This window comes from Atta colombica, unplaced genomic scaffold, assembly GCF_001594045.1.
Source record: "Atta colombica isolate Treedump-2 unplaced genomic scaffold, Acol1.0 scaffold281, whole genome shotgun sequence".
Taxonomy (NCBI): Eukaryota; Metazoa; Arthropoda; class Insecta; order Hymenoptera; family Formicidae; genus Atta; species Atta colombica.
The window spans coordinates 340,322-352,382 of NW_017259383.1; the positions used below are offsets into that span (position 1 = coordinate 340,322).

General features: G+C 37.7%; 1 protein-coding gene across 1 annotated transcript in view; it reads right to left on the reverse strand.

Moving 5' to 3' along the window:
* Positions 1 to 2,772: 2,772 nt before the first annotated feature.
* Positions 2,773 to 12,061, reverse strand: part of LOC108689885 (Down syndrome cell adhesion molecule-like protein Dscam2) — a 93,370-nt gene continuing 84,081 nt past the window's right edge. The window contains exons 19-29 of the mRNA XM_018196840.1: positions 11,061 to 11,242; positions 9,841 to 10,137; positions 8,929 to 9,225; positions 8,420 to 8,555; positions 8,222 to 8,349; positions 7,139 to 7,567; positions 6,488 to 6,772; positions 4,753 to 5,039; positions 3,911 to 4,163; positions 3,720 to 3,810; positions 2,773 to 3,393 (exon numbers count right to left, since the gene is read on the reverse strand). Coding sequence (XP_018052329.1) covers positions 2,967 to 3,393; positions 3,720 to 3,810; positions 3,911 to 4,163; positions 4,753 to 5,039; positions 6,488 to 6,772; positions 7,139 to 7,567; positions 8,222 to 8,349; positions 8,420 to 8,555; positions 8,929 to 9,225; positions 9,841 to 10,137; positions 11,061 to 11,242 — 2,812 coding nt within the window. The 3' untranslated portion in view covers positions 2,773 to 2,966. The remainder of the gene's footprint in view (positions 3,394 to 3,719; positions 3,811 to 3,910; positions 4,164 to 4,752; positions 5,040 to 6,487; positions 6,773 to 7,138; positions 7,568 to 8,221; positions 8,350 to 8,419; positions 8,556 to 8,928; positions 9,226 to 9,840; positions 10,138 to 11,060; positions 11,243 to 12,061) is intronic.

Genomic DNA, 12,061 nt, shown 5'->3' on the forward strand with positions numbered 1-12,061 from the left:
ACTTCAATAGACAACCGTGAAAAATCACATTCGAGCACATTCGATTGTTTCGTACATAAGTTTTGCCACGATTTATAATTTTATAACTATTATATCCCAGATAGCAAGCTGACATTATTTGTCGTCATTATGATGTCAAAATGACGACAAATAATGTCAATTTCTCAAGGAATATGCCAAGTCAAGAGAAAATTAAAATGACTTTATGACTTATTGATGTCATGAAAGTCAAAATGATAATTTTTGGCTACAAAATTTGGTATATTGAGAAATAAAGTCATTTAAATTTTTTGTTGGTTTTTCTTGAATTGCTATCTGGGTTGTAACAAATCGCCGCGCAGAGAACATACGACGGGGGCTAATTCTCTCCCCACAACCCAAACGTAAGCACTACGGCCTACGGTAATTGTAAAAAGAGGGAAAAGCTGTTTATACGTATATTCACGATGTTTAACGTGCATTCACGATCAATACTGCTGATACACCGAGGTCGGCTAACGTATGAAAATTGTAGCAGTAAGAAAGTTTTAGGGGAGGGTCCCGAAAAACAATCGGGTATCACGAATCCGCGCCATGCCCAATTAATATTCGACGAGTACGACGAGAAAAATTATGTGAAGCCAATACGTAAAATGACAGTCAAGACTGCCAAACAAGTACCTACGAGAACATTCCTTCCTTTCTCATACTCCTTTTCCTTAACTCTTTCGCTATGGCATCTAAATAGAAAATTTTGATGGCGTATTTTTTTTTTGTTTCGACGTATTCGATTTTTAGAATAAATTAAAATTTAATAAAAACTTTCCTTCTACGCTGGAAATGTAAAAGTTATCAAATTTAGTGATTTAGCAATCAAATACTGCAATCACACAAGTGGACGCAAGATAAATCAAGCAATTATTAATCGATGTATTTCTGTCTGTATAAATAAGGAGAGAAGATCTGTAAGTATTTATTATCTTCTGAAAATGCACGAGAATGCAAATATCATGCAATTATAATAATTAATCCGAAATGTATTTTCGTTTGTATATAAATGAAAAAACGACTATATTATTATCTCCTAAAATGCATGAAAATAATGCATTTGCAGGCATCAGTTCTAAATGGGCTGCAATCACTGGTGCATTACTGCATGAAGAAACCGGTGATCTTATACCAGTAGCGAAAGAGTTAAATCTCCGAGCATAGCGACCGCACTGCCTTCGATAGAATTTTTAACAAATCGATTCTCTGACCGTCGCTCGGAAGTGAAAGAGATCATTCGCGCCGAGAAAAAGAGGACGAGCCGCGTGACATGTTAAAACGCGAAGCACGAATATAAAAATCAAAATGCTTTGTTTCTCTGTTCCTACGACGTCACGCGAGTAATCCTTGTCGCGACATGTGGCTCATCGTTAATTATAAATCATTGAGCGGTAAACGACACGCGTCAATGAGCCGCGAAGAATACAAATGCTGGTCTAATGCGGTCTCCATTAAACTCTATTACTCGACATACAGTACGTATCTCAACGAAAACATAAGGAAAAAAAAAACAAAAGACAGAGAAATTTTAGAGAGGTTTAAACGGATATAATGATTGCGATATCAGTCATTATGTGCGATAGTATTACTCGTTTTTTTAACTGTACGCTTCATTCGAGAAGAATTGTCCGTGCTTAAGAACATATACGTCTAATAAATAGTTTGCGAGAAATTTGCAAATGGTCAAATCAGCTTCACTCTCACCAGCGAGTATATAGGCCTTCATAAGCATCGATCTGAATTTAGTTGCTTCCTAAAGTCCGATGTTCACGATGCTAGAAATCGGTTCGAGATCTCGGACAGAGAAAAAATTAACAAATCACATGATTATTGCGATTGGTCAATTCTTTCTTCATTCGAGGTCTCGGTCCGATTTCTAGAATCGTAGATACGAGGCTTAAAATGCAAACGTAATAATTAAATTCACTACGATGCACTCATTATTATTAGTATCTTACTTTTACCATTCGATCTCTTAATAATTATTGTGCAATCATTTTTTTTTTATTAGCTTTTATGTTGAAGTAAATTATTACTGACAGTACTAATTTAATTAAAAATTCTCATTTCATTAATCACATGAAGATTTGATGATAATCAACTATAGTGATTATAAAAATCATGTGAAGATATTTCTGAAAATTATTCTCATTTTTGCATAAAAAAGAAATATTTTTTCAATTGCTAATCAATTGAATAATATAAAATAACAATATGAATTTTTTTATATGACAATGGAATAGAATATAAAGGAGATACTGTTATATAACTAAACAAAAAAAATGCATTTTTTTAATTTCAGCATTTTGGGTAAAGTAGAAATGCTCTTTTTTATCATTTCTTTCCGATATTTGATGCAGCCGAATATAATTATATGTATCAATATACTTTTTACTTAAATCTATATGCGGTTTTTTTGTTGTTAATCAACTTTTAAAAAAATATGCCTACGATAACAAAATGTTGGCGACGATGAACGATGATTCCATTTGATTGAATTGGAACTAAATATATTCGTCGATGCAAGATTTGCAAGTAAGTATTGTTTAAGTATGATAATATAATTATAACGAATAATTACAACGAATAATTACAACGATTAAATGTATAAATTGTTTATGATATTATATTATTATTTAATTATGGGATTATGGGAATAAACTAAGGTGTAATTATCCTTTTTCTTTCTCTTTTTTTTTAGAAAAATAAGTTTTTATTTGTAAACGAAGTCTTTGACAGAGTAGTCACTCCAAAAGACGAACATTCAGAGATCTAGATTCGTAGAGCGACGTTGGTAATCGCAAGAATCTCAATGGCGTAAATCGTAACTTACTTGACTTAATAACACTCATGCTTTGGCAATATTTTGCTTATTTAAATCTTTCGCTTGTTTGGCTTCCTTTAAATTTCATTTTGGTTTTGATATTTGATTAAAACACTTAGACGGTGATAGTGAAATCCTTGGGCGATTTAGAGAGTGAGCTGTTCGAGTGGAGACCGCTCGGTCGTTTCCTATGTAACTTTAGCTTCATGTCGATATCACACTCGGCCTCACTGGTTTCGTGGACGTCGGTGAAGCCGCTCGGTGGCTTCAATTCCAACGTAGACAGCTCGCTGCCCCAATCGTCGTCCCTCCTCATCATTCTGAACGTGCCCATCGGCTCCTCTAGGAGACAGAGCGATTCGACGGATTTCCTGGTGCTCAGCGGTTCCTTCTCCAGTCTGTCGTAGGAACCAGGACGCACCGGACGACTCGGCGACGCTCCTCGCGAGCACGAATGCACTCCGGACTCCGATAGCTTCAGCACCGGTCGCAGGATACCGGGAATGCGACCGTCGATCGCGACGTCGATCGCGCCGCGACTCCTGCGAAAATAGGTTGTTTAAATACACTGAAAGAAACAATCCTCGGAAGAAATTAAAACTTATTCGAGCAGGTCGAGCAAGTTGCTTTTACAAATTAATTAATGTAATGAATAATATATCTGATTCAGGATTAATATGTAGTATAAATCTTACTGTCGCGTCTACATGTATAATTTAAAAAAGAGACATCTAGTATTATTTATGTAAGAAAATTTCTATCATTATTAGCATATCATGAAATTCTATTTCATGATATGCTAATAATACAGATTCAAAAACTTTTCTCTCAATGTAATGTGCGAATCTGGCACTACCGACGTTCTTACCGTTGCTTTTCGAGCCTCGGGAAAGTCTTTCTCTCAGAAATTGGTGACGGCTCGGTTGATGTACTTGATTCGTGCGTGTGGTACAGCACATCTGGAAAGACGCAGGAAATGGATTAGTGGTTGCGCGCTTGATTTACGTGATAGGCTGCGTTACACGCGGCCCGGACACAGAAAACTGAATACTAACTTACTATGATGAACCGGTCGCTGCACCAGGGCGAGCCGTTGCTCCCGCTGATTCACGGAATTCGGTCCCGGTGAGCGAGCCATTATCGACGTCGGGCCGGAGTCATCCAGATGATTCGATGATTCGGTACGACTGCTGGTGCCGACCTCCGTGTCGCTGTCCGAGCCCAATGTGTCGTACTCTTCCGATTCCGATTTGAACGATTTTGATTTGCGTCGCGCTCGACCACGTACTTTCGTGTATTGGTCCACGTCGCACTGCAATCGATTCGCTGTATGAAATTCTTTGCGGAAGAAATATGAGAAATATTTGACATGCGACTTTCGCAAATGTCATCTTTAAAATATTCATTCGTAAAATATGATGAATAATATCACGTTATTTTTATTTGCGATCGCAAAATATTGGCAAAGATAAATTAATCAAACATTGTTATCGAATATCTTTGTTTCTTTTTGTAACCTAGTTAATTTTTTAACAAACCATTTGCTTCATATTACCTCTCATAATATATATCAAATTGTAATTAAATTCGAACATACATATAGTAATTAAATAATGTCGGCGATTCTAATTTAAGGTTCTCTACACAGCGCGGAACAATTTATGGTTCTTTTAAGTATTAATGCAAGGAAAGTAATTACTTCCATTGCACTATAACTTTGTTAATGAGATTACTTTTAGTCGCAGTGACTTTATCCGGGGCAGACATCTAGGCGTCATAAGTTCAAAAATCTTTTATCTTTTATCAGCCAAGACATCACAATTTACGGGGAGCGATGTCAAAAAAATCATAAGATAGATCGTTGCGGCGGCGTCGTAAATCGTTGTGAGAAATAAACGTACTTGAGCACCTTGCAGCATCGTCTCGCTACGTTCGTAGAAGAACGCTTGTCTCATGGGGTTCGCCGAAAGATTTTCCTGCTCGGGCAGATTGAAGGTGGCATACGGATAAATGTCTTCCGAATACTCGGGTATTCGTTCCAGGGCGCTCACCTCGCGACAAGGTGACTGTTGTCCTGGTTTTCTTACGGTCGCGTAGTACTGTTCCCTCTGTTCCATGTTGTGCTTGTTATCCAGGGCCGCTTGCGTTTGCGAGCTCGGATCATTCGCGCCACCGGATCCTTCTGGATCTGAAAACGACATAGTCGAGTTAACAGATCAGAGACACACACACACACACACACACACACACACACATATATATATATATATATAGATTATGGGAGCTTGCGTGAGATTAAAGGATAACTATATTCCCTTTTCATCAGCCTCAGGCATGCTATCCTTGTCGCAGAGAAAAAATAGAGAAGGTTTAAGAACAGGAGTAACGAAGATAGTTTGCTTATATTTTCTTTCTCTTTCTGGACACGGCCTGCAGTTTTTTTTTATAAAAGTGCTCAGTCTATATATATAATGTCCATTTCTATCATGAAAATTAACTTTAATCTTGGTTTAATTTATTCTCTATCTTTTTTTCAACTTTCAGAAAAAGATATAAAGTAAACAATAAGTTAATCTAAGTCGCTAGAAGAATAGATCAAATAAGTACAGAAAGTCCAATTCGGTGGAAGCTAAAACTTGATGCCTAATAATATTTTTATATGTAAATTTTAAAAGTAAATTCTAAATTTGATAAAAAAAATTAATTAAATCGAGATTAAAGTTAATTTACATTACGGATATAAATCTATGTAGCAGACATTCGACGATTATCAAAAACGTGATATAGATATTATGTAAAATATGTGACACTAATCCTTACAATAGTTAATTGTTTATTTTAAGTATTAAAGGCAAAAATTTGTTCAAATCCTTTAATACTTTTAATATTTAAAAAATAAGTAAATTACTGTCTTTCAGTTAAATTGGCCAGTTATTAGATTTCTAACGAGAAAAGTATGTGGAAAAAGTAATTATGATGCTCGACAAATAAAATTCTCATTGTTAAATAAATCTAATAACGCGAAAAGAAATCGCTTCTAAAGTATTTAAGAAAGCATGAAAGTTACAAAACGCCGTCTCTGAATAGGCATATGAGAAAGATATAAAATTCCATCGTTGTGTAAATTGAGCGCATTCTCTCGTGAATAGAAAAAAGCCGCTTACTTAGACTGTTGCAGACGATATCAAGAAATTGTGGTAACTCGAATAAGTACGAGTGAGCATATTTCTTGAATGATTTATGCAAAGGGAGATATTCTCGTTCCAATAGATCGTCGTCTATCTGGAGCAACGTCCCAGCTACGTGATTCGTTTATGAAGTTTTTAATTAAACCAAACGCTCGCGGCGGATATCGTGGACTGCTGTTGTTGACATTGTACCTGATATCGAGGGTAGTTGACGAAAAAATAAAACATCTAGACTGTCCCATCCCCCACCCTCTTGTTCCAATTCACGGGGGAATCGTTACAATGTGTACCAAGTGGAATACGCGAAAATAAACGGCATCCGACAGATTTTTTTACAACATGGAAAACTGCATCCCGTACAGCAAGAGCTCGTATTCGCTGATTCGCTTGCTCGGGGCGCTCGCGACGTAAATTAATATAGAGCGGACTTCGACAAGCTCGTACTCACGTGTCTTGAGGCAAAAGCACACTCCGGCGATCGCCAGCATGACAGCGAGAACAGAGATGACGCTGGGTGCCAAAACGTGCGCGTCGAGATACAGCGGAGTGTTCTCGCTCTCCTGCGGATGATCCTCGTGCAAACGGTTGTTTCCGTTCGATGACAGCGTACTGAACAAGTACTCAGCCTGGGTGGAACCGGCGTTGTTATAAGCCGTCACGCGAAGCTCATAGCTGGTGCCACTCTCCAGATCTACGATGGGGAATTTCGACTGCGGTGGCACGTTGTTAGATACTGCAATATGTTATCGATAAAATCTGATTAATTATCGACATTCGAGTATATATATATATATATATATAATATAATTGATGGGTGCTTAAAACAATCACGAAACCATTTTTCAAATATTTTCTAGATGTCAATATTTCTATATTGATATAAAATAATTAATGTTATATTGTATGAATGCTACTGCGATTAAATAGAATTAATACGTGTACACGAGAAATGAATACTGTCAACATTTCTCACAAAATTTTCTAGATATCGATTTTAGAATTAATTCGGCATGATCAACATCACGCTCGCGATAATTATCGGTCCTCTCTTCTTCATTTCATGACATCAACTTTCCGTAAGAGTTGCAGAAGTTCTTACCGAGCAGCCAATCCCCAGGCAGCCTTCTATACTCTACGACAAAGTAGGTCAATGGGCACCCGCCGTCCTGCCAGGCCGCTAATTCTAGAATAACAAACGTCTGATTCGGCCTAACGAAGTGGTGCTTCGGTGGCGGGACCGGTTTCGAACCGTTGGTCTTCGCCGTCTGTATGTCACTCGCGCTGCCGCTCCCGATCCTGTTGAACGCCGCCAGCGTGAACTGGTATCGCGTGCCGCATTGCAAACCCTCGAGGAGATGCGTGCTCTCTCGTCGATCTAGCATGACCTCTTCCCATTCGGCGAATTCCCGACGATAAGCTAGGAGAAATCCCTTAATAGGCGCGCCACCGTTGTCGCCCTGCTTCCATTGTAGCTGGATAGCGTCGGTCGTCGTGCCGGTCGCCAACAGAGTCGGCGACGTCGGCGGCACTATGCATAAAGTTTACCAATTAGAACTTAGCTCGCGCACCGCTCGAGAGTCGGCGAAACACCATCCGACATTCGCTCTTCGAGTGAGAGATACGTCTCTCGCTTTTGCCTCTCTCGCGCATGAATAAGAATTCGTAGGAGTTATCCTATAAGACTCCCTCTCGCACGCGAACTTGTGCGCGCAGTTTGAGTTTTAGCATGAGTACCTTCAATCAAGATTACGTAATATGTTTAATCGAAATTATAATTGTAATATTTATTAAGTTATAATACTTCTAAAGTCTCTAAAGCTACATTTCTGTTAGGAAGTTGTTATAACGTTTCCTTTATAAACGGCGTCTACAATGAGATATCATGCGTAAAATTTAAAGCTTTACATCTCTCGTAAGAAATGAACCAATCACAGTTGAATGTGAGGAAAATCGATTATGACTGATAAATTTCTTACAGTTTAAGATTTAAAGCTCAAGTTTTACATCTTATTGTAGACGCCGCTTTAGAAAGATTCTAACGTAACTTTAAATCGAATTATCCTCGCGAGGTGAAGACGTTACTTCCACAGTGGATTAAAATTTCGTACACACAATGAACGCGCTTATCACATTTGAGAGTTGACTAGCGGCGGTCTTAATAATTTCACTTGCGCCGACCTACCCTGTATATGCAGCGTGTATGTAATTTCGTCCGTGCCAAGCGAATTCTTCGCGTGACAGGAATAATTGTCTTCATGACTTCTCTGCACGTTTCTCAAAGTTAAGGTATTGTCTGGCCCCACGTCGGATCTGGAAAACTCGTCCCGTGAAACATACATTCCACCACCATGTTTACGCTATGCGTTTCAGTCGCACTTACTTTTGTTGCAGTTTCATGTCAGCACGTCGCCACTCGACGCTCGGCCGAGGATCGCCGACGACGAGGCAAGCCATATTAACGTCTACTCGCCACGGTACCACGATGGGCATACCGTATGATATTATAGCAGCTGGAACTAATTAAAGGACCCTCGTTACGAGTTTCTATTCATGCCATTTGTGCTCCGTTATATCTCCCCCGCAAATGTGGGTATTATCGAAAAGTCATAAGCATCGTGCTTACGTTCGCTATCGATCGTGAAGCATGCTATACGTCAAAGAGCATTTTCCTTTATGGAATATGGACCTTCCTATAAAGCTATATACCCCCTCCCTTCCCCCCATATAATATTCGATGCGCGTTTCAGCAGTTGTATAGTGTTCTCGGAACTCGACAAAAATGAAAAGTTATATCGATACGTTCACAGAGCATCCAACATGATAGAATTTTAAAAGCGGTAAAAGCGAGGAATTTTTCAATATTCTCCAATCCCTCGAAGAGCAACTTACCGGTGGTGCTGGGTTGAAGCTTGATGACCGGTGTGCTGGAACCCTGACCAACCTTAGTCGACGCAGTCACCCACGCCTCGTAAGTTTCGTGCTGCTTCAATCCGGTTGCCTCGTGATGCAGATTCTGCGCTGGCAGAATGCTTTTGGTGATCTTCACCTCCTGGCCCTGTTCTAACACGCGGATATAGACTGTGTACTGAATGAGCAACCCGTTCGGCCGTCGCGGCGGTAACCAAGATATCACGACGGCGTTCTCACCGCTGACCACTGCCTTTACGCGTTCTGGTGCATCGGGAACTGTCGGCAGAATGCCATTTTTTGGTTGTCAATGACTTATACAAAGAAAAGCTTCAAAAGAGAGTAAGAATCATTCTGTAAGATTGTTGCTGCCGTACGCGAGTTTGTCAATCAAATAATATAACCAAAATTAATTTTACCGGTACTTTTCTAAATATTTAATAAGTGTTATCACATGCAAACATAATAATATGATTAACTATCTGAAAATACTTGGTAACATATTAACAAAAGTAAAATTATTTTTGGTTATGTTAACCAAACATTTGATTGGAATTATTTAGTAATTATTATCAAACTCTTTTTTTTCAATATGCATAATTGCAGCTTGAACCTTAGAAATAACTTTAAGAGATTATGTATTATATTTAATCGAAATTATAATTTTTAAATTTCTAAAATAGAATAGATCGAGCATTACGTACATTTACATTAAACATAAAATGTATTTATAAAAGAGCCTCATAAATTATTGATTTACCTATTCCAACTTTGTCTTGAACTTCTTAAACGTATTAAATGTGCTATAAATATGCTCTCTCAAATAAACACGAAAATCGAAAATAAGCTATAAATTGAATAACAATATCAAAAAGTAATCTAAGCGCTATTTACCGGTTTCGCCGGTGGTGCAAGACACAGGACTGCTCGCGACACCGTCTCCGGCCCTGGTATATGCGAGTACCTGCACTGTGTAGTTGGTATACGGGCTGAGAGAATGCAGAACCGTGCTGAGAGCATGACTGACTTTCGTTTCTCTGCTGGTCTGCGAGTCCGAGGCGGCTTCATACAACAGCTTGTATCCCAGCACGACCCCGTGAACTTTGTCAGAAGGCGGTGGTTTCCAGGTCACCTGGATGTTCTGACCATTCAGTGCGGCGCAAGCTACATTCTGCGGTGGCGCACTTGGAACTATGTCAAATCGGTACCGTAAATCGCTGTAGCGTATTACTCCTTTGACGTGTCGAAAAATGTGGTTTCGAGTTTATGTTATTGGTTATCGCCCGCAGATTCGTAGAACTCGCAGTGACTCACGAAATTGGCCAAGTGTTTCGAAAATTATAAAAAAATTCTTTACAAGATTATATTATATCAGAAATGTTATTTGTGTTTTTCTAATAATATATAAAATCATTTATATAAATTAATTAATATTATTATTTATTTTATTTTAATTCTTGTTTCGCGGCTTAGAATGATTTACAGTTTACATTTCTGCATTACAAATTAATTAATATAACGGATACAGTTAATTTTAGAATAATTATGAAAATTTATTTTTATGTATCTATCTCTTTTTGTAATTAGTTATTTTTATATAGGCAAACACAAATTTGGCCAATTTTGTGGATAGCTAAATATATTTAAAACTTAATCAATCAAGAAAAGAAAATTATATGAAAAAAGAATCTCGATTGCAATTGTGATTTAGGCTAAAACAGAATTCAATCTGGCAGAATTTAGGTGATCATAAAACAAAAAATTCAACCAAAATTATTATTGTAGACTTTTGTAGCAATTTAGTTTGAGTTGCATAAAAGCTCGTTCCATAACCCAATATCGTTACGCAAATGATTGCCATTGTTGAATGTTATGCATTATATATCGTATTGAATGTTTGTGCACCAATATGGTATATGTGACAAACTTTAAATTATGATATTAATTTGTGATATGAAACTTGATCTCATCATTTGCATTTCTCAATTACATTTAGCTCGCAATCAAAATGCAAAGGGACTACCTCAAAGCGGCACACCGTAATTGCTTTGTTTAACGTGCCAGATATTTTTATTAATACAAAATCCCACGATAAATGAAAACTTTCCACTCACCGTCCTCGAATGTGTGCGCCGTTACGGGATCGGAACCTGGGCCATCTCCTTTGCTATTGAACGCCTTTACTACTATGCTATATTGGGTATATTTTCGTAGACCCGTCAGCCTGTAATCGTGCGAGCCGTCACCATTTCCTGTGATCCCTACTCGCGTCGTGTTCGTCAATTGATCATCTCCTCTGAAATAAAGCCGCAAAACTACGATTCGTTGAAGCGAAAAGATAACGCGAGAAGCACGAAGACGATCGACACAGCGCTGAAGTCTATGTGTCAACCGCGCGAACAGGAAGTGTATCAAGAAGAGAAACCATTAAATTGGTTTGTAAATAATCGATTGGGAAAGTTTTATTTTTAAAAGAAAGACAGAATCTCCCGGTCTTGTAACTTTTAAATTGTATAGAAACTCTTGTTGTTAGGTGTTAGCTGAACGACTTCTAGTGACAAAAGTTAACAGAGTAACAAACAGAGTACGCATTAAAATATATAAACCATCTTTTCTTCTCTTATATATCCTATTGTTTGTAAGTTTGGTGCTGTCTAAGAACGGGAAATCCTTGGCACGAAAGTCGCCGTCGCCAAAGTTTACCGGAAATTGTCCTTATCGTCCGCATTTATTACGTTCCGCCGTCCGATTCAAATATAATGGAGGCAGTAACAATCTCAAAATTCAATGGAATATAACTATGGAGACTCGGACAAAAGGTATTTTAAGAATTTCTGGTACTTTCTCTCTTTCTGCGCGACCGGACTGTCAAAGTATGATCCAATTATTCTGTGATATAAAATATCATAGCGCAAATATTACTATGTCTAATTTAAAAAGTTTCATTGCGAACGATTCTTGACAGTTTTTCTTTCTCAATAAAAGAATAAATTTAATTTTAGAAAAAACAATTTTAGAATCTAATTTAAAAAAAGAACAAAGTTTATTATCTAGATCATAAATCGTGTTATAAAAATTATTTTAATAATAATAATAATGATAATAATAATAGTAA